The sequence below is a fragment of the Corvus cornix genome, chromosome 1A (assembly GCF_000738735.6).
Source record: "Corvus cornix cornix isolate S_Up_H32 chromosome 1A, ASM73873v5, whole genome shotgun sequence".
Classification (NCBI taxonomy): domain Eukaryota; kingdom Metazoa; phylum Chordata; class Aves; order Passeriformes; family Corvidae; genus Corvus; species Corvus cornix.
Genome location: NC_047057.1, coordinates 54,971,928 through 54,990,147, shown reverse-complemented (window position 1 = coordinate 54,990,147; position 18,220 = coordinate 54,971,928). Strand labels below are relative to the sequence as shown.

Genomic DNA, 18,220 nt, shown 5'->3' with positions numbered 1-18,220 from the left:
GAGATTTAAAACAACTAAAAAGCCTCCTAACATCCCCAAGTACTGAAGCAGTTATTTTAATTGTAGCTTAAACTAATTTTGTCCAACCCTTCTGTATTTGTGTGCAAGTGTGCACATCTGCCTGTATAAAATGTTTAATTCAATGGTCTCTGTTGCCTTGTGTACTCACTGCTTTAATAGAAATAACATACATAAATCTTCAATTTTTTTCTCCATGTGACTCTTATAGATCAAGCTAATGGATGAAAACCCTGCTGGCAACCAGTGTCGATGCATAACTATTGCTAATATTTCCTCAGCTTGCTTTCCTTGCTTAACCCCAGTTGTTGATAATGGCTTTGTTGAAAGACTAAATTACTTTACATTCATAACATGGAACAATATCTATTATTTTAGCAAATAATTATATATATTATATAATTATATATAGATTGGGCAAAGATATGGGTGTCTGCAACAGAGGCAATTAATGGTAAACTTAAATATTAGACCAGTTTAAATGTCATCTGAACTCAGTGTTCCCACAGAAAAGTTGATTTTTGTTTGAGCACTTCCCACAAAACAGAAAGAATTTACAAGGAAGAAAGTCTGGTAGCTGCCACACATCAGTCTTACCAGTGTTCCAACAGAGAGTAGGAGAATTAAAGAATAACACTGAAACTAAAATGAATCCTGACAGAGGAGCCATTATAACCCCTCAAACCTAGGAGCGAATATGAGAAAGAGTAATCCTAAAAACATCAACACAGCACACCTACAAATACAGAGAAGAGCCTTCAATACCCTGAACCTTTGCTAACAGTTCTCTACTTAAGAACAATGAACCTTTAGAGATAAAAGCGGGAGTGAGTGCTCTCCCTTTCCAAGTAGCATTCCTTTGATTTTTATCATATTAGAGCAGAAAAGTTCTACTTCTGCTAAAATATCTTTTCATAATGGCTTACCTTTTGACCTTTCGAGTGACTGTAAAAATCATCAGGCCAAACATCCTTCCCAAACATAACATCATCATTGAGATAAATAAACTTCTGAGAAAGGCCACTGATACGATGAATATGACTTTCAATAGCTGGTGAACTGAAGGTAGGCAAGTGACTCGCATTCTGAAATATTTCCTAAAACAAGAAAAACCCCGACAACCAAAAACAGTTTCAGAAGGCAGAAAACCAATAAATAAAAAACCCCACAAAAACAAAACCATATAAGGTCAGGCACACCAGATATTCGATACGTATCTACTAAAAAAACCAAAACATATCAAGAACAAGGATAGATACAAAAGAAAAATGTAAAGATATTTAAGCAAAAAAAAAAAAAAAAAACCAAACCAACCCAAACAACTTCAATATCTCATTTTTCCCACACAAACCTGTTTTCAATTCTGCTGCTTAACTAAGAAACTACACCTGGTTGATCACAAAGACGCAAACTTTCACATACTCCTCTTTCACCGAGTACTGGACCAGGCTCAGTGTACACTTATAATTCTCATGAATTGCAGGCTGCACAAAATTTCCAGCAAACTGAACCTCTTACAGCATTCAAAAAGTCAGGATTGTTGCATCCCTTTCAAGTAACTTCACCAGCAGACAGCAGAAGTAGTTGAGTAAGTATCTCTTTAGCACTTCAGTTGTGCAGAGTTCCTATGGCATGTCCAAAGACCAAAATTACTTCTGAATTTGTAATAAGCTACTAGAGAATTTTGGTTTCACTATTCAGGAAGCTTGAAGGATTCCCTTTCTCTTTTTAAGTAACACTTTCAGAATGCATAGCTACTTTATTTTGTAGCCATTTTCTTTGCTCCAGTAATTGTAATCCACCCTGTCTCAGCACAAGCTTATTAAGTTATTACTAGTTCTGAGAGACTGTTTATAGATTCAGATTACAAATTCCTCTCCCCAGGTTTTTATAAATAGACTCTATAAGGAAATTAGACATGGGTATATGTTAGCTGAAGCTTCAATATTCGGAAAAGTGAAATAAATACAGGCTTGATATATATTCAGTGATCTATTTAGCCAAAATATAAGGACATACACAATAAAACCCTGGGTGAGACAGAGAAGAAGTTGTCATTTCTCCCAAATAAATGCAGCCTTTGGCTGCAAGAGGATAACTGCATTTCAAATCAAACAGGGTATCTTTGCTGGCCCTTTCATAGTGGTAGTTTTGTTGAATTTTACCTGATGTGTGACTATAGTTATCCGAGGATTATCCAGGTTAAGCCAGGAAGGAATCTGCCCGTTGGTGACGATGAAAATGTGCCGTACCCAAGGGGCGTGTCTCTCTATTGATCGCAGTGAGTACCGCAGCTCTTCGTTGTCCTCAAAGCGGCTGGCAGAAACATCTTCATCCTGCTTAGACTACAGAAAGGAAAAACCCCTTTCTTAGATTTTAAATAGAACACTAAATTTCTGACCCAGCTAGGTAAGGACAGTGTGCTTTGGCATATGAGTGCTTAAGCACTTCAGGACTTAGACATTCAAAATAAAAAGTACATTGATAATAAGAATCATATTTTTCCAAATTACCAAGGTGAACAATACAATGTTCTGATGTCACTGGCTGATCACCTGGTATCATTAGGATGTCTACTGACCATGCTGAAAGAAGTTCTTGAAGAATGAAGCAGAAAAAACACCCCCCTCCTTCATTTCAAACCAGCAACATCACCTTTCAGAAATCCAGTTTCAAGAGGCTAGAGCCTTTCAAGTACATTGCATCATGAGCTGTATATAAATGTCACCTAATACAGACATACTGGAAGTGTCATGATGTAGTTGCTCTTCAATTATCCCCTGCTCTATTATTTTAAAGAATTTAAGCAGGAGAAAATGAACAAAACTTAGCCTAATATTCACTATCAAATAGCTATGTTTCCATATATATTTATTAGATAGAAAATGTTTCAGTTAGAAACTCATCAGTCAAGTAACAAAATTAGGTTATAGGACACTGAAACATATGTTTCTTTTCACATTTATGAGAACTTGGTGACCTGTCCTAAAACCAGCAAGTAAGGCTGCCTAAAAGGAACTTTTCTACAGCCCAAACAAAACAGAAGACTAAAGAAAATAGATGAATGTTTAATAATTACCATTTTCACTGCAGATCCTACACACTGTACATAAGTTTTCTAATATGTACAGAAATACAGCTTTCACATTCACAAAAGAGTAACAACAGAAAACATTTTAGCAAGACCAGCAGCCATTGGCTAGGTGCCCATTCACAAAATAAAGCATAATTTCAACATGGGGAAATATAAACTTTAAGCTCAGGGTTGGTATTAACTAGGAAGAATTCCCCAAAAGTCCAGGTCACAGGATACGAAGACAGACTGCAAGCTTTTCAGGAGTGGGTACATTAACCATGCCACTTGAGATTTATTGTAAAATTAAATTCCAGCACAAGGAAAAACCCCAGGATTTTAGAATATCTTATCTTGAAAGAGACACCTTGCTATTTAATTTCCTGTTCTTAAACCAAACATCCTTCATTGTATCAAAAGCATTTAAAGTCAACCTCCTTTCTTTACAGACATCTGTATTTCAGGGCTTCAACATTTTTGAAAGAGAAGCAATTAGCACTTGCTCAGCATAAATGATGCTGCAAAGCAAAAAAATGCCTAAGAAATATATTGGGAACGAGATAATCATGCTTGTTAAAAGAACCCTCTATCTCCCCACACAAGAAGCCTGCTTATCTGCCAGTGAGGATCAGTTAAGCCTTTCAGGACTTGACTGCACACAGCTTTATCAGAACATGTGCAGAGGACAATATTTTTCACTTAGTAGAGAACATGAAAATTTAAATTAAATATCACACTGTTTGATCCTTCTTTCCCATTGATTTGAGAACTGGGCAGTGTTCTTGTGATGTTTTCTTACAAGCTAATAAATATCTGATTCTTAATTAGTTCCAAGCTTCGAAAAAATCCCACGTTCCTTATCACTGACCCTCATCATTGACTAGTTAGCCTCTACTTGCAGTTTTTAAATGCTGTAACATTTACCAGCTGTAAGAGAATTCACCCACCTGACTGACAGAGCTGAGGTCCCACAGTAAATAAGCAGGATTAAGCATCAATTCTTTCCCATCTATAGTCATGTTCTTCTTTGCTTGCTTGCTCAGTTCTTGGAAACCCTTGGGGTTATTCAGTTGCAAGAGAGCCACGCTGGCTTCTGAATAGAGCTGCAACTACACAAGCAGAGAAAACAACTCCAGCAGCACTCTTCCTTTTCTATCTTTTTCTTGTATTATTTTTCCTAGAGTTACTAATAAGAATGACTGGGAAGCACTGTTTTTAAAGAGCTACAATTTTGTAAAAACACAAAAAGAAGTAGTAAAATGGGAACTGAAAAACATTTCAAGATACAGAACATCATGCTTAATTTTCACTTTGCAAAGTCAATGTCTCTCTACACAATGATCCAGCAACAGTAAACCTATTCATGTTTTAAATACTCCGGGAGTAAATGAATAGTAAGTCCCCATCCATTCTCTGTCACTCAAATAACAGAACTTATGTTTTATTAACACTTTATTATATGACTGAAAGAATTGGCCTTTTCCCCATCTTAAACAAGGAATGATTTTGCCAGAAAATTAAGGGCACTGAGGTATCATCACTGTCAGAAGCGTGAAATGTTCAGAATGGTTTACAGTTAGTTCAACCTACAGCTCCGAAATCTGAGATACAAAGGGCTCCAGAGCTAATCCATGTGGGTCTCCAAGTCCTTGGTGCTGGTTGCCAATATGCTGCTAAGGTAATTTCTTAGTTGTGGACTGTTTGATCTGTTTGCTGTTTTTATCTCTTGCCACCAGTAAGTCTGTATATCAGATTTCATAATGCACAGGATCAGGGGCTTGCACTACACACACCCTAACAGCGAGTATAGTTTACAGATTTCAGGGCATCAAAGCATCTCCCTAGGAATACGGCATAACCCAGTAAATGCTGTGTTTACCATATGAAGTACCACGAGCAGACCCAATCAAGCTAAAAGCAGGACTGCCCTTTGATTTTCCAAGTGCATGAATTCAACAGTCTTATTAAGAAAAAAATGCAGTTAATCATTAATATTTATTTGATGCTATGCTTAATTTTTGTGCCTTCAGGCAACATAAGACAACCACATCTACCAAATTTTCAGTATAAACGCAATTCATAAGCTATCAAATTTGAATAATCATGTTCAAAAAAGGCAAAAATGTCACAGTTCCCTTCGCAATAACTCTAAGTGGTTTTATTTCTTTATTTTTTTATTAAATCTGACCCTTTCTGCTTATTTTAAAACAACACTTGTCCCAGAGTTAGCAGCCCTTCCCTTAGCAAGACCAGCTGTTCCACTTGTGACATTTTAAAGCTGTTGATGCTTTGACTCACATGCTATTTGAGATCTTTCAATCTGACTTATGAGGCCTGTCATTAGAAAAATCTGATAAATCTCAGACCTTCCAGGGAATCATCTGAACCTATGGGTGGAAAGGATGGCTTCAGCAGCTAAATGGCTGAGGTATAGTTACGGACTGCAGGCAGCAACCTCCAAAAATATCAGTATCGAAATGCTGCAGATTGCAAAGCTGCCAGCACTGGCTATGTTCTTTATTTAGCAATACAACAGTGTCACACTGTCCCTTAGAATCTGTCTCGTAAATCATACATGCAACAAACCAAAATACTACCATTTTAGAGCTTTGAAAGCATATAAGAACATGTAGTTTCTCTTTAACTCACTCCCAAACTCGGCAAAATAAGTACCTGTACTACAGACTCCAAACTAGATTTATTACAAACACTTCCCCCCCCACTAACACTGCATATATGCTGTATTTTTTTTTAATTTGTAATATTCCAAACACATACAAGAAGCAATGGAAAAACATGCACCATTTCTCAGCATCAGAGTTAATCTAATCCCTGCACTGAATAGATCATATATCAATGTGGGTTTTTTCCCAGTAGCACCTTTTTAAGAAACCAGTCTTTTCCTAAGCAGAGCTATCAATAAAGTTAGACTTCAGTGATGTTACCTGGTGAAATAACTTAACTAGATTCTAATAAATTGCAAGCTCTGCTCCAAGCATTTTGTTGCTGGTACATTCAAAATGGATTTGTCTCCTGGCAGATTTTTTTAATGTCTCACAGGTATTTAGCCTCCTCTCAGTAGGGATGGATGCAATCACCCATTCCCTTAAAATATTACCTTCCAGAGAACATCATCATCTTGCCAAAACAGGTCAGCAGATCCAAAGGTATTGTCAAAACAGAACAGAAGAACAGGCAGGTAGATGCAGAGAGTCAGTGTGACCAGGTGGTCCTCTGCTAACACAAGTGGGCTGAGAACACACCTTGCAGGCACACACCCAGACCACCACTGTGACACATTTTTATCACGCACTTAAAAACTGCAGTATCTCCACCAGGTAACTTGAAATGCAGGCTCTCCAGCATGCAGCCAGCATATTTCACTTCTATCTTACTAGACTAAGAGCCAGATGAGCTCAGACACCCCATGCAGAAGTAAATATCTTCATTTCCATTTTCTCAAGGTAAGAAGCCTCAAGAGCATTTTTTTTTTTCTGAGGTGGGACTTAGATTCCCAACCAGTCCTTAAATTATTACACCTTATCTTCTCAATGACCAAAGCTGATTATTAAGGAAATAAGAAGCTCCTCTTTTCCCACTCCAGTGTAGATATTGGGAAAACTCAATATAGATCCCTACATAGCAAGGGAAAGGAAGTGTTTGTTGCATTAAAGAGTTACAAAGAGCTTCACAAATATAAAACACTGCTGTCTTTACAAATGCCTCAAGTTGCCCTCATAAGATGACATAGGAGGGTCATCTGAGTCAAAACTAATGCAATGCCTTCAGTTTTTTTTCTACAAAGCTTACTTACTACATCTGTGTGCTCACACACCAACTCCTGAAGCCACCTCTCTGCTCCAGAAACACTGATGAGCAGCAGTAAGAATCCCAGACTCCCCATCTCCAGCGAGGACAGCAAACACCCAACATCACTGTGCCTGCAGTTTCCCATGTGGATTTACTTCCACTAGTAAGACAAGGTCATTAAGACAGCCCTAAGTTTCTAACATAACTTGTCCGTATTTATGTATCTGTGTGTGCATGTGGATTAAAGGACATGGTATTTTACAAAGAGGGAGATCTACAAGCTCTTAGTTGTCCTTGAAGCAATCAGGATGTTAAATCTTGAAGGAAAAATCAACTTTCTCTAAAAATTTTCACTACTGTGCATAATTTCAGTGAAAAACTGTTAGCGTGACAGTCTCAAAAGACCCAAAATCAAACAAATCAAATCCCCTGGCCTTGGCAATCCTTTCCTTGTCAGTCTTTACATCACAACACAGTTTTTAAGTTACAAGAGTCTTTTTAGGCTGAACAACAGTCTCCTTTAGAAATGTAGTTAAGGGGGGGGAAGGTGGTGAGGGAAGTAAAAATGAAATATTCAGTTGTTCTTCATGTATAGGTCCAAGGTAAGGTCTTTGGAACCCTTAAAGAAACAGCTCAGCAGCCATCAGCTGCACAACCAGAGTAACACCTCCATCTAGTGGCTTTCTAATACTTGGTTAAGAATACATGGACAATAAAAGCTGTCAGACATAACTTTCAACTTCATCTGTCATAACACACAACCTACAACATCAAATGGGACCAGCAGACACACTGCTGCTCAACTTTCATCTAGAAATAAACTTCTGTATCATTACAGTACAGTGGAGGCCCTAAGGACAAAAATTCAGTAGACTCTAACAGATATAATTCATGTCGCAAAAAGATCCATTATATCACGAATCTTTACATTTTAATCATCTCTAGTTGAGTTCAGCTGCTTTGCTCAGATATTCAGATTTTTAGAAAAAAAATCTGGTCTAGATGAACAATTTTTGGTCCTCCTTGGATTTAGAAGTTATTTCAACCAAACTGAAGCAATCCAACTAAAACAGCATTATTAACATTCAACACAAATGCACCAATAACTACACTCCTCTCTTTCTCACCTTTCTTCCCTTCTAAGAGCAGCATTGTCCAAAATTTTTATTATTATTTCTTTACTTGTAGTGTTGAACTAAAACAGCCACGTAAAGCACACAGAAACCCATTAAGCATCAGGAGGCATCTATGAACAGACACAAGTCTAGTTCAAGCTCGGTGCAACTTTCTTCCTCTTCACAAGACATCTCACACCACTTAAGAGATTCCAGAAATGATAGCAAGAGAGGAATTGCTGCAAATGTCAGTGGAGACTGTAAATAATCAACCTTTTTTCTACTTAACTGTAGCATTAACCTCGCATCTCCCTTTGGTAAGAGGAAAACCACACTTGGCTGTGTTTACTGTTACTGCCTACCTACAATATCCACTGAAAGAAGAACTGACTGAGCTCAGAACCTACCAAAGGCTTCTATAGAAACAACCTCATCTACACTTGATATGTAAAAATGTTTATGCATAAAAATAAAACATTTCTTACATTCACATACATAAGTTTCTTTATAACATACATGACTTGCTGCTATCAAAAGTAAGAGGAGTGGTTGGGGAAGAATTCACTGCTATGATCACACAGGGTATAATAATCCCAATTTAATTGCTCTAAAGCATCCACCAGGAAGAAAAGAAACACAGACAGGAAAGATGACTTGAAAGAAAACTGCAGAATGTTGTGGATGCCTGAGAAAAAACTGTGTTTACACAGAGATATGCCCAACCAAATTGTGGAAGAGGAGTTCTTAGGAACAGGTGAGTTGATCACAATGGCAATGTTGACACAAAGATAAGAACACACCAAGGAAAAGGGAACCAGCACAAATAGATGACACATGACTGATGACAAATTAAAAAACACAACCAAGACAGGGTAAGGAAAAATCATACAGAATGATAATAGGCACAGGATGTCACTTCCATGAAAACAGACGAGGAGATGGGAAACACATCTAAGACACCCCTGAGATGAAGCCTTTATGTTCATCTGGATAGCATGAACCATATGAACATCCATCGTTATTTAACTGCTGTGACACTAGAGATGCAAAGGCAAAAGAAAATACCTATTTAAGCTTAAGCTTTAAAAGCTCTCTCTATTAATCTGTTTTAGAGCATGTAGAAAGACAGGCACATATATTTTAACTTTGCAAGGCTTCTGCCATTATCAAGACTCCCAGTCAGCTAACACAAGTTGAGACAAGAAAGAAGAATTTCAGCTCGCATTATGTTGGAGTGTGACCAGCCTATGAAAGGAATTACACAAGATAATGTCTGCAACAGAGTACGAGTTGTTAGCTCAGCCTGCCAATAAAAAAAAAAATGGGAACAGGACCTCATGTTCATTTGAGCGCCAAGAACAAGTCATAAAGTGAATTAGCAGATGCTACAGGTGGACATCAGAATAATGAAGACAAATTACCTACGGATTGCCATCCCATTTCGCCTGCTAACTCCTTCTCCTCCACAAATTCCTTGGCCTCAGTCCTTTTCACACCATGAATCACATCCTCTCCAGTACAAAAGCCAATGCCTTCAACAAACTTTTTAAACCTTCACCTATCCATTAAACCTGGCTGTAACTCTAACAGGTGTCCAAATAGCAGGGGAGAACAGAAGGCACTAAATGGCAGTCACACAAGTTGTTTTCTGTTGCCTTGCAGGTGGGTCAGCTGAAGGGCAGCTTGCTCAAGACCCCAGAGAGTACGTGGCAGAGAGAAACACAGCACTCAGTGCTGTTACTATTAAGAGAGCTAAGAGGGAAGAAAAAAGCTAAGAAGCTACATAAACAAAATTCTGTAACATTAAACAAGCCAGTGATCCAGAATCCTACAGCCAGAAAACAGCCTCCAGCAAACGACTGAGAGAAACTGGTAAGGCTGCCTTTTAATCAGCTGCAGGCTAGCAAATGGAATGCCTAATAACTTGCAGTCACAGAATGGACAATTGGTCTTTTGCAGGCAACTCTTTGAGTCACTGTCTGCTTCACCACTTCAGGAAGAATCACTCAAAAAAAACCCACACTACTCTCAGAAATATCCTAAGTCTCCTAGGTGGGTGAGATTCCATACCTGAGCCATTCCAAAAGACCAGTACAACTAAGGCACTCATTCCTCCAGAGCCTTACCAGCTTTACTTTAGAGGCCAGGTTCTCTGGTAGTTTTGTTCGTAGCTGGTTTGTTTCTTTGAATGTAGCTGGAAATCCACTAAGAAAGGCTAAGTCTTGCATTAATACCAGACCTGGCACTTCTTTGTCTGTAGTCTAAAAACAAGAAAACAGGGTATAAAGATCTTTTTAAACATAGAATAATTCTCATAACAATAAAGGTTGATCTAAAAGCTTTCACTTTTTACTACATGTGAGTTATGGAAAGAATAGCACAGAAACTTTCTAAAAATGTACAGAATGTTTAATACATAACAAAAGCTAATCAACAGATTGTCAAAGTACATACCAAGTAACCCCTCCATACTATCTGTTTGCTGTTGTCTTTTAACATTCCAGAATGGGCAGCTTCAACTAGAATACATAAAATTGCAAATCAAAAACTTCTTTCAGTATAAAGTCACTTCTTTTCTATATTCTAGTAACCAAAAAATATTTTTGCAAATTAAAGATACTTGAATATTTATGGTGTGAAAAGTTGTCTTTATAAATGGTAAATAACTCTTGGTGGTAAAATAAAGACAGTGGTTGGACCAGTAGTCAGGCACTACATATTAAACAAAATATGAAACTCATACATGCTCTAAGACCCTACTTATATATGCTGAACACTTGAGTGATTGTTTTACAGTTGGCAATCCTTTGAACAAGGGCAGAACTTTCTGCACATTATTCAAACTAGACTTCACAGCAATTAAAAGAGGATCTAAAACTAATCTTCCTCAATCTAAACCCCAGCCTCTTGAGATTATCAGAGAAACACAGATATTTAGATATCAAACCTGTTTTGCAATAGCCTTTTAAAGCACAGAACTCTAATCATCTGTAATCAGTTGTCTGGGAGGTAAGCAAACAGTATCATTAATGTAATCATTTAGAGAAGCCGTTTGAGGGCAAGAGAGATACTGAATGACTTGCTAAAGTCAAACAGAAAATCAGCATCAAAGTCAGTACTGGAGGAAAAAAACCCCAACCCTAAAACTAATTCACAGCAGCTTACTACGATCTTGCTCTAAAAACAAAGAGCTTCTTACCGTCCTTAGGGCTATCAAAAACAATTACAGTCACATTGGTAGAAGGATTTTTTGGTTTTGCTACAAAGAACATATCGTTAGCAGCTTGTAAAGCAGGATGAATGGACGGCAGGTCTTTCAGTGTGACATTGGCAGGTAGCGCAGGATCCAGGACAAGCATGGGCACTTTGATGCAGTGTGTCAGCAAACACTCCAGCTGCTTCTCACTACAGCAAAATACCAAAGGCATATTTAACACCACTAGAAAATTTAAGACAGAAATCAATCTTGGATGCAATGAGAAAAGTTTTTGTAAAATCTGATCAATTATTTGAAACATTTGCTGTAACAGGGGGAAATTACTGAAAGCATGCTTATCTTCCTGCAGAAGGCAAATACCTGACTGGTAGTGTTTAGTTCATTCCCACAACTGTTTTTTCCAAAGTTCCAAGATTTCCAAGTCCACCCACAGAAGAGACCTTATAAAAATCTCTAAATAACAGAAGAACCAAGCCAAATGACTGGGACAGACCAGATCCTGCTGCTTCCTGGCAGCAGAACCACAAGAGGCGTGGACCCTCCACAGACAATTACTACTTGCAGTGCCATGTATACAAATGGCAGGTGAAAGCAACACTGAACTTTTAATGCATATCTACCTGGAGTCTTATGATTCAAAAAGCATGAAAATTTTTTTCATGGGGCTATTCCTAAACAGTGACAGGGATATGCATTCCAAACTCCAGAAACTGTTTTGTTTTAAGAAGCTCCTTCATATATGTCACAATAACATTACTTTTATTCAATACACATATTATCATGCTGTCAGCTCTTGAAGTGGCATAGGAAAGCATGCATAGGCTGTAGAAAACCAAACCACCCCCCCAACCAGCATCTGCTTTCACCTAACAATGAGTGGAATATAATTTATCCCAATTTATGCCCCAAAATCACAAAAACTCACCTCTTCTTTGTTGGTTCTGTTGCATTCTTTCCAAGGATTTCCCTATTACAAAGTTAAAACAAGCACATTAAATAACACTGAATTGACAGTTTTAAAAGAACCGACTCTAATTTCAGATTGTTAATTGAGTCAGGGACACGTTGTCAAAGCACCAGTAACCCAGATTAAGAGCTGCCAAGGCCTTGCCATTGGCCTTGCCATTGGCCTTGCCAAGGTGAGCACAGGCTGACACTCGTGCCCTTCACTGCTCACCCCCATGCAGTGCAGAGCTCAGAAATGTGTGGCTGTGCTGAGAGCTGTGGCAGCAGGATTGTTTCTGCTACAGGAATTTATGGGGTTATTATTAGGCTACTTAACAAAAGCGATATTGATGTGAAAAACACTGGTAAGAAACCAGAATGAAGTGACCTGAAACTAGGCCTTGATTGTTTTGCCTAACATAAATATTCTGATAAGGTCTATGGAACAGTTCTTTTTGCAATAGCGGTCATTGACTTCAAAGCCCGTGAAAAACGGGGAGAGAACCAGGTGTCCCTGTAGATAGCAAACACAGTATAGACACGAGTCTTAACTCATAAGCTTAATTTCAACTTTCCAAATCAGTGTTATGGAAAAAGACAACGTGTTTTTCCCTGCTGAAACAGGAATCACAGCATGAGTGATGACAAAGCTAAACCCACTAATATTAGCTATGTGAACTGGTAGGAAAATATTAGCATAAATCTGAAAGCTTTTCAGAGCAGAGACTATGTTTAAGATCAATGAATTTAAAGTTCTACTAATACTTTCAGTGTTTAGGTAACAAAGAAAAGATCCAGAATTTCCCTTGAGATCATACCGTTAGTTGTACCTAAATTGCAAGACACAACAAGCCAAAACTCAGACCAATCCACTTACTTGTGGATTTCTCATTATTCTGAACTAAATTATTATAACCCTTAAAAATACAGACTTGCCCTTCCATTTATCATATTTACTGGCCAAAACAGATCATGTGAGCAGAGTTACTTATCAGAAACTAAATCAACAGTTACAAGACATAATCCAAGGTATCTTGGAAACAGCAGCCTGTTTGAAGGCTTAGATCAGTAATTTTGCAGAACTGTATAATGTAATCTACAAAAACAGATGCAGAAATACATGTCTTTGCTTCCTTAGCTAAAGGCCAACTCATACCTTTATAACATGCATAAATTATTTTCCCATTTCTCAGTTTCAGTGTTCATGAGACTATTAATCTAACTAATCTAAAAACAAGAACTTAAGAAACATGTTTAAGATTTTATGAAGCCCATTATAAAAGAAATACGGGGGGGGGGGGTCAGGAGAGAAAAAAGGGTTGAAGAGAGGTTATATATTTGAGGCATAGTTTTATTATTATTATTTACAAACTGAGTTACCGAAATCAATACAAAATGACATACACAATGCACAGTTTTCCACACGGCATTTTACAAATTCATGACAGAACAGCCTTAATTCTTATGCCTATCTTAAACAATTTTCTAATTAGACAGTACTTGACAGCTAAAAGTAGAACTGAAACAAAATTTTGGGAATAATCAAATGAAGTGAGAAAATGTGCTTTGAATTTTCATCTTGAGTAACATGGGAAAAAATGACAACAAAGAAAACTAGTACAGCATTAGATTGCTGTTGTCAGCTAAAGAGAAAAAATATGTAAGATTATTACCTCATTATTTTCTGTTCTTCCTCCATCTGTTCCCTGACCTGTTGCAATTCTTTGATCAGTTGAACATCTGTGCCATTCACCCAGGTGTACACCACATCAATTGGCATGGGTAAACAAAGCCTACATAATTCAAAGGAAAGCTACATGAGCTGTTTAATATTACATTACAAGTGTTCATGGCATCCTACAATAGCAATTTCTGTCTAACAACAGAAATAGTTGGTGTCTGGGCTGCAAACAAGACAAAGCAAAAAGACTCTCTTTAGCTATATATATTATGTCTCGATTATAGACAAGCCTTTGACAAAACAGCACAGACATCAACCAAAAGAACACGAAGTGGTTTTAACTGTTCAGTAACTAAAGGAAATTCTAACTTTATGCTCTAAATTCCACTGACACCAACTCCTTCAAACCCATAAAATTTTTTCAAGTCAGTACCAGGACCTGAGCACATTCTTAATTCACCAACTACTTTAGACAGGACAGCATGAAGCATAACTTAAATCATACTTACTGTTATTAATTGCACAGAGCCAGTAGATGTCAGCAGGACCAGGTCTCTATCCTAGGAATGTCTCTTAGATTATATTAACAGGACATTTCATAAACCAACCATCTAATCTGGGTACATGAATTCAGACTCCAGACACGGCAGACAAATTAATTCTTGACACAATTGAATATCCTGGAGCTGTTTCTGGAGAGATGCAGATTTCGTAGCATGCAGGGGTTTGGGTACATCTTTCCTATTTTTTTTTATGATGAGCTCCTCTACAAGGCCCACAGCTTTGTGTCAGCAGGTACTCCAGGCTGCTGCCATAGGTGAGTCTCTGAGTCCCGTACAGCAGGAGGATACCCCAATTATTATTTTCTAAAGTTCCAGTGTCAAGCCATTTAATACCTTCCTAAACTGTAGACGGCCTAGCAAACATTGGAAAACATCATAGTGTGACCCCATGGTTCCCAGCATTAGAGAGGTTCAAAGGTGCTCCCTCTCCACCCACGGCATCCTTCCAAAAGCATTCAAAGAGAGGCAGAGCTTACAGGCAGGTATTTCATCCACCTTCCCTTGCACAGCATGCCACACAGAGAGCTTGCACCCAGCTTCACTTTCTACTGGCTCAGACTCAATAACTGAAGCACAAAATTTGGTAAAAGGTCAGCCAGCAGCTCGTCACAGCACAATGGGCAGAAACATTTTGTACTCGATTTACCACTGTTCCTAACTGAGCTGCAACACTCAGAGGATAAGAGTGGATCATTCTGAGACAGTTTGAACGTCCCAGCAGCAGTGCTGCCTTCCCCAGCAGCACCACCCAGAAAGTCTCTCCTACCCAAAAAAAGTCAATTTACTGAATACAATTACCCTTCTAATTGATTATTTCACTTTTTTCTCCAGAGATGACTAGCTTCTGGTTCACTTGCAAGGCATGTTTTGAACTAAAATGTCCTCCAGAGGAGTAGAAATTCAATGGCAGGAGCTCCTCCAGCTTTTCCACATTTGTTGTGATCGGTTAAATTACTGGTTTGACGCTCCCTGGAATGCTACAGCTCGGAAAGGAGTGTTTTAGGTGGAAGCACCTGACTCAAGTCAGTGGATTTCAAAAATGCCCAACCTTCAGCCTTCTGGGCAAAGTGCAGAATTATTTACCCAGGCTTCATTGAAGAACACAGTATGTCTGAAAGAACTCTGACTCTTTCTATGATGTGAGGCAATTTTGACTTCTGTGAAGCCTCTCTCCATTTTCCCATTTCCTAAAAGTGTGTCTCTATGCAGTAGCACATACACCTACATACACTATGCCACATACAGCCAAATGCTAGTAAATTCCACAGAGGAAAAGCATTTTTGGTCAGATGCAGGCATGTTAACTCAATTAACCCTGGCATGGCGAGCTCATTCTTCACTACCAGCGGCAACAGAGACAGACCAGTAAAAAAAAAAGGGAACTGTCTGCAGATCCACTAGTTTAATTGCTTAAAATTCATACAAATACTGAAGAAATTTTCTTAATGTGCCTTTACAGCATACATTGTTTCAGAAAGTAATATTTATCAAACATAATAATAAAAATCAGATATCCCAAGTCAATTTGTTGTTTCCAATTAAGCAAAGTAGCACTGTTAAGACTGTACCTTTCTGGACTTGGCCAAAGCTTTCTGGCTGGTTTCACGGCTTCCTAAAATATCCTGCGAGTTTATATTTTCAGAGGTATGTAGTGGAACTTTGCTGTAAAAAGGTTTAAAATTAAAAGGAACAGATTCTACACTTCAGTAGTATTGTTCCCAAACACTCTCTTAATATGCAGAGTCTTTTGCAAATTGTTGAAGTTCAGAGAAGTCTTTTCATTCAAAAAATGTCTCTCAAATACTGTAGCTGTGTTTCCTTCATATGGATTTATACATTTGGTCTTCCTCAGAAACACCAGTCTGGCAAACGGGTTAAGCCCAAGCTGAGCTGAGCTAATTTACTAAATACAGCCACCCTTCTAATCAGCTATTTCCCCTCTTTGTCATGACTAACAGATGCGACTCGAAGGTGCACTTTGATTCCAAGTGGAAATTATCTTAACACCTTTCTACAGAAAATCATCACTTTAGAAAATTCCTTGGAGACTCCCAGATAATTAATTAAGGTGAGGTTTTACACTTTTCTCTTTCAAAAACCATTTTTTACTTGCAAATCTAAAAACATCAATAGGATCCTGCTTGAAGACAAAACCAGAGCCACCAGCTCCCCCAGATAGGACAGGAGACCTGTCACTCTTGCTGGGAAGAATTTCCTATACCCATGATATGTTTACATAAGAGAACCATTGTCACAGCTGAGATTGTAGGTAGAAGACAAACTTTATTGTCTCAACATCCACTGTTGCTGAAGAGGTACAGCAGATTTTGGATCTCTCCCAAGCTACCATATGGTGATCTCCAACCTTGCTGAGCCTCTTTATGGACAACAGAGGTCTAAGCTGCTCATAGAAAACCTCCCAGCCCTCCAGCCTGTTCCAGCTCTGTAATTATGCACTAACAGTAAGTCAGTTGTTCCATGGCTTTTCCTGCTCCCTCATTTGTATGTCTTTTCCTCTCTCCAGCCTTCCTCAGCTCGACAGTTAATGGCTGGCTGACCACTGATAGCTCTCACTTGCTGCACCCTACTGAAATCAGTCTGCACATTTAAAAAGCTGAGGATTGCTCCTTCACATCTTTCCATATATATTTTTGAGTTTTAAATATGACATCCTGGAATAGCAAAGTTACACTGAGTAAAGTACACTTACTATACCACTTGCAAGTAGAGTAATAAAATGCAGTCCTCATCCAAAACACTCATGCATGGAACTCCATTATTTAGTTTCCTTTTCTCCCTTTTTATTTTCATGTCAAAGCTTAGTCTTCAAAAATGGGTTTGGATAATAAAGTGACTTGGTAAAAAGCCCTGGAATGTCTACTCCACTCTCTCAAGGTGTTGTAATGTAAGTAGCTGAGCAATCATGTAAGTACCAAGTTTAGCAGCTGATGTGGCTATCTGAAAAGTACCACAGGTGGGATGCCAAGGGTAATTAACAGGGAGGTAAAACAAGCCAAAGCAATTGCTAAACTTCAAGGCAAAACCAGAAGTCTGCTTTGGTCTGGCAGAGTACAGTGTTCAATAGGTGTAACTAATGATGTCATTGTTTTTGTCTGACGAGCTTTTGAGTTTATCATCATAAGGAGCTTTCCCCCATACACAAATTTGTCTACATTCCACAGTGAGGTTTTTTCCATAGAAGTTTACAAGTCAACTGTTACACAAGAACAGAGAATTTTACCTGCAAAGCTCTTAGAGAACAACACAACTCAAATTCAATTGAAGGCCCATTAATATTTCCCAAAGGCCATGTAGTTTTTAGTTTCCACAAAGCAGTACACCTGCTTAATTTTCCTAACCAACAAGCCTCCTGTTCTCCAATTCTGAGTATTTTTGTCTAGCACTAAAACAGGAACTGATTAAAATCACTGTACGAGCTACATTCAATCTGGAAGTCCACAGTCCTCAGTTTATGTGTAGCTCTGTATGTTGCATTGACACCAGACTAAAAAACTCCACCAAACCACCACTGATGCAAGTGCATGCTGCAAGACAGGGTCCATTACTGCATTTGTGAAGTTTGATAATAAAAATAAACTGAACCCCTGACAAGGGATGTCTAAAAGTCAAAAAAATGCCTAAAACTGTATCTCTGCAAGGACTTCTTGTTGGTATGGATTTTTAGAGGAAGTTGGTATCTGCATGCAAATGTCACAGCAAACATCCCTGTTACTCCTGACACGAGATTGTTAAAGGCATATGGGTGAACTGGAATAATTTAAGCACCCATCATAAAAA

At 38.3% G+C, this 18,220-nt stretch overlaps 1 protein-coding gene across 2 annotated transcripts in view; it reads right to left on the bottom strand.

Moving 5' to 3' along the window:
• The window catches only part of GNPTAB (N-acetylglucosamine-1-phosphate transferase subunits alpha and beta), a 41,066-nt gene that overhangs the window by 17,276 nt on the left and 5,570 nt on the right, over window positions 1-18,220 (bottom strand). For both annotated transcript variants that reach the window (XM_039570387.1, XM_039570386.1), the window contains exons 3-10: window positions 13,852-13,971; window positions 12,159-12,200; window positions 11,216-11,421; window positions 10,471-10,535; window positions 10,143-10,277; window positions 4,039-4,200; window positions 2,184-2,363; window positions 945-1,115 (exon numbers count right to left, since the gene is read on the bottom strand). In XM_039570387.1, coding sequence (XP_039426321.1) covers window positions 945-1,115; window positions 2,184-2,363; window positions 4,039-4,200; window positions 10,143-10,277; window positions 10,471-10,535; window positions 11,216-11,421; window positions 12,159-12,200; window positions 13,852-13,971 — 1,081 coding nt within the window. The remainder of the gene's footprint in view (window positions 1-944; window positions 1,116-2,183; window positions 2,364-4,038; window positions 4,201-10,142; window positions 10,278-10,470; window positions 10,536-11,215; window positions 11,422-12,158; window positions 12,201-13,851; window positions 13,972-18,220) is intronic.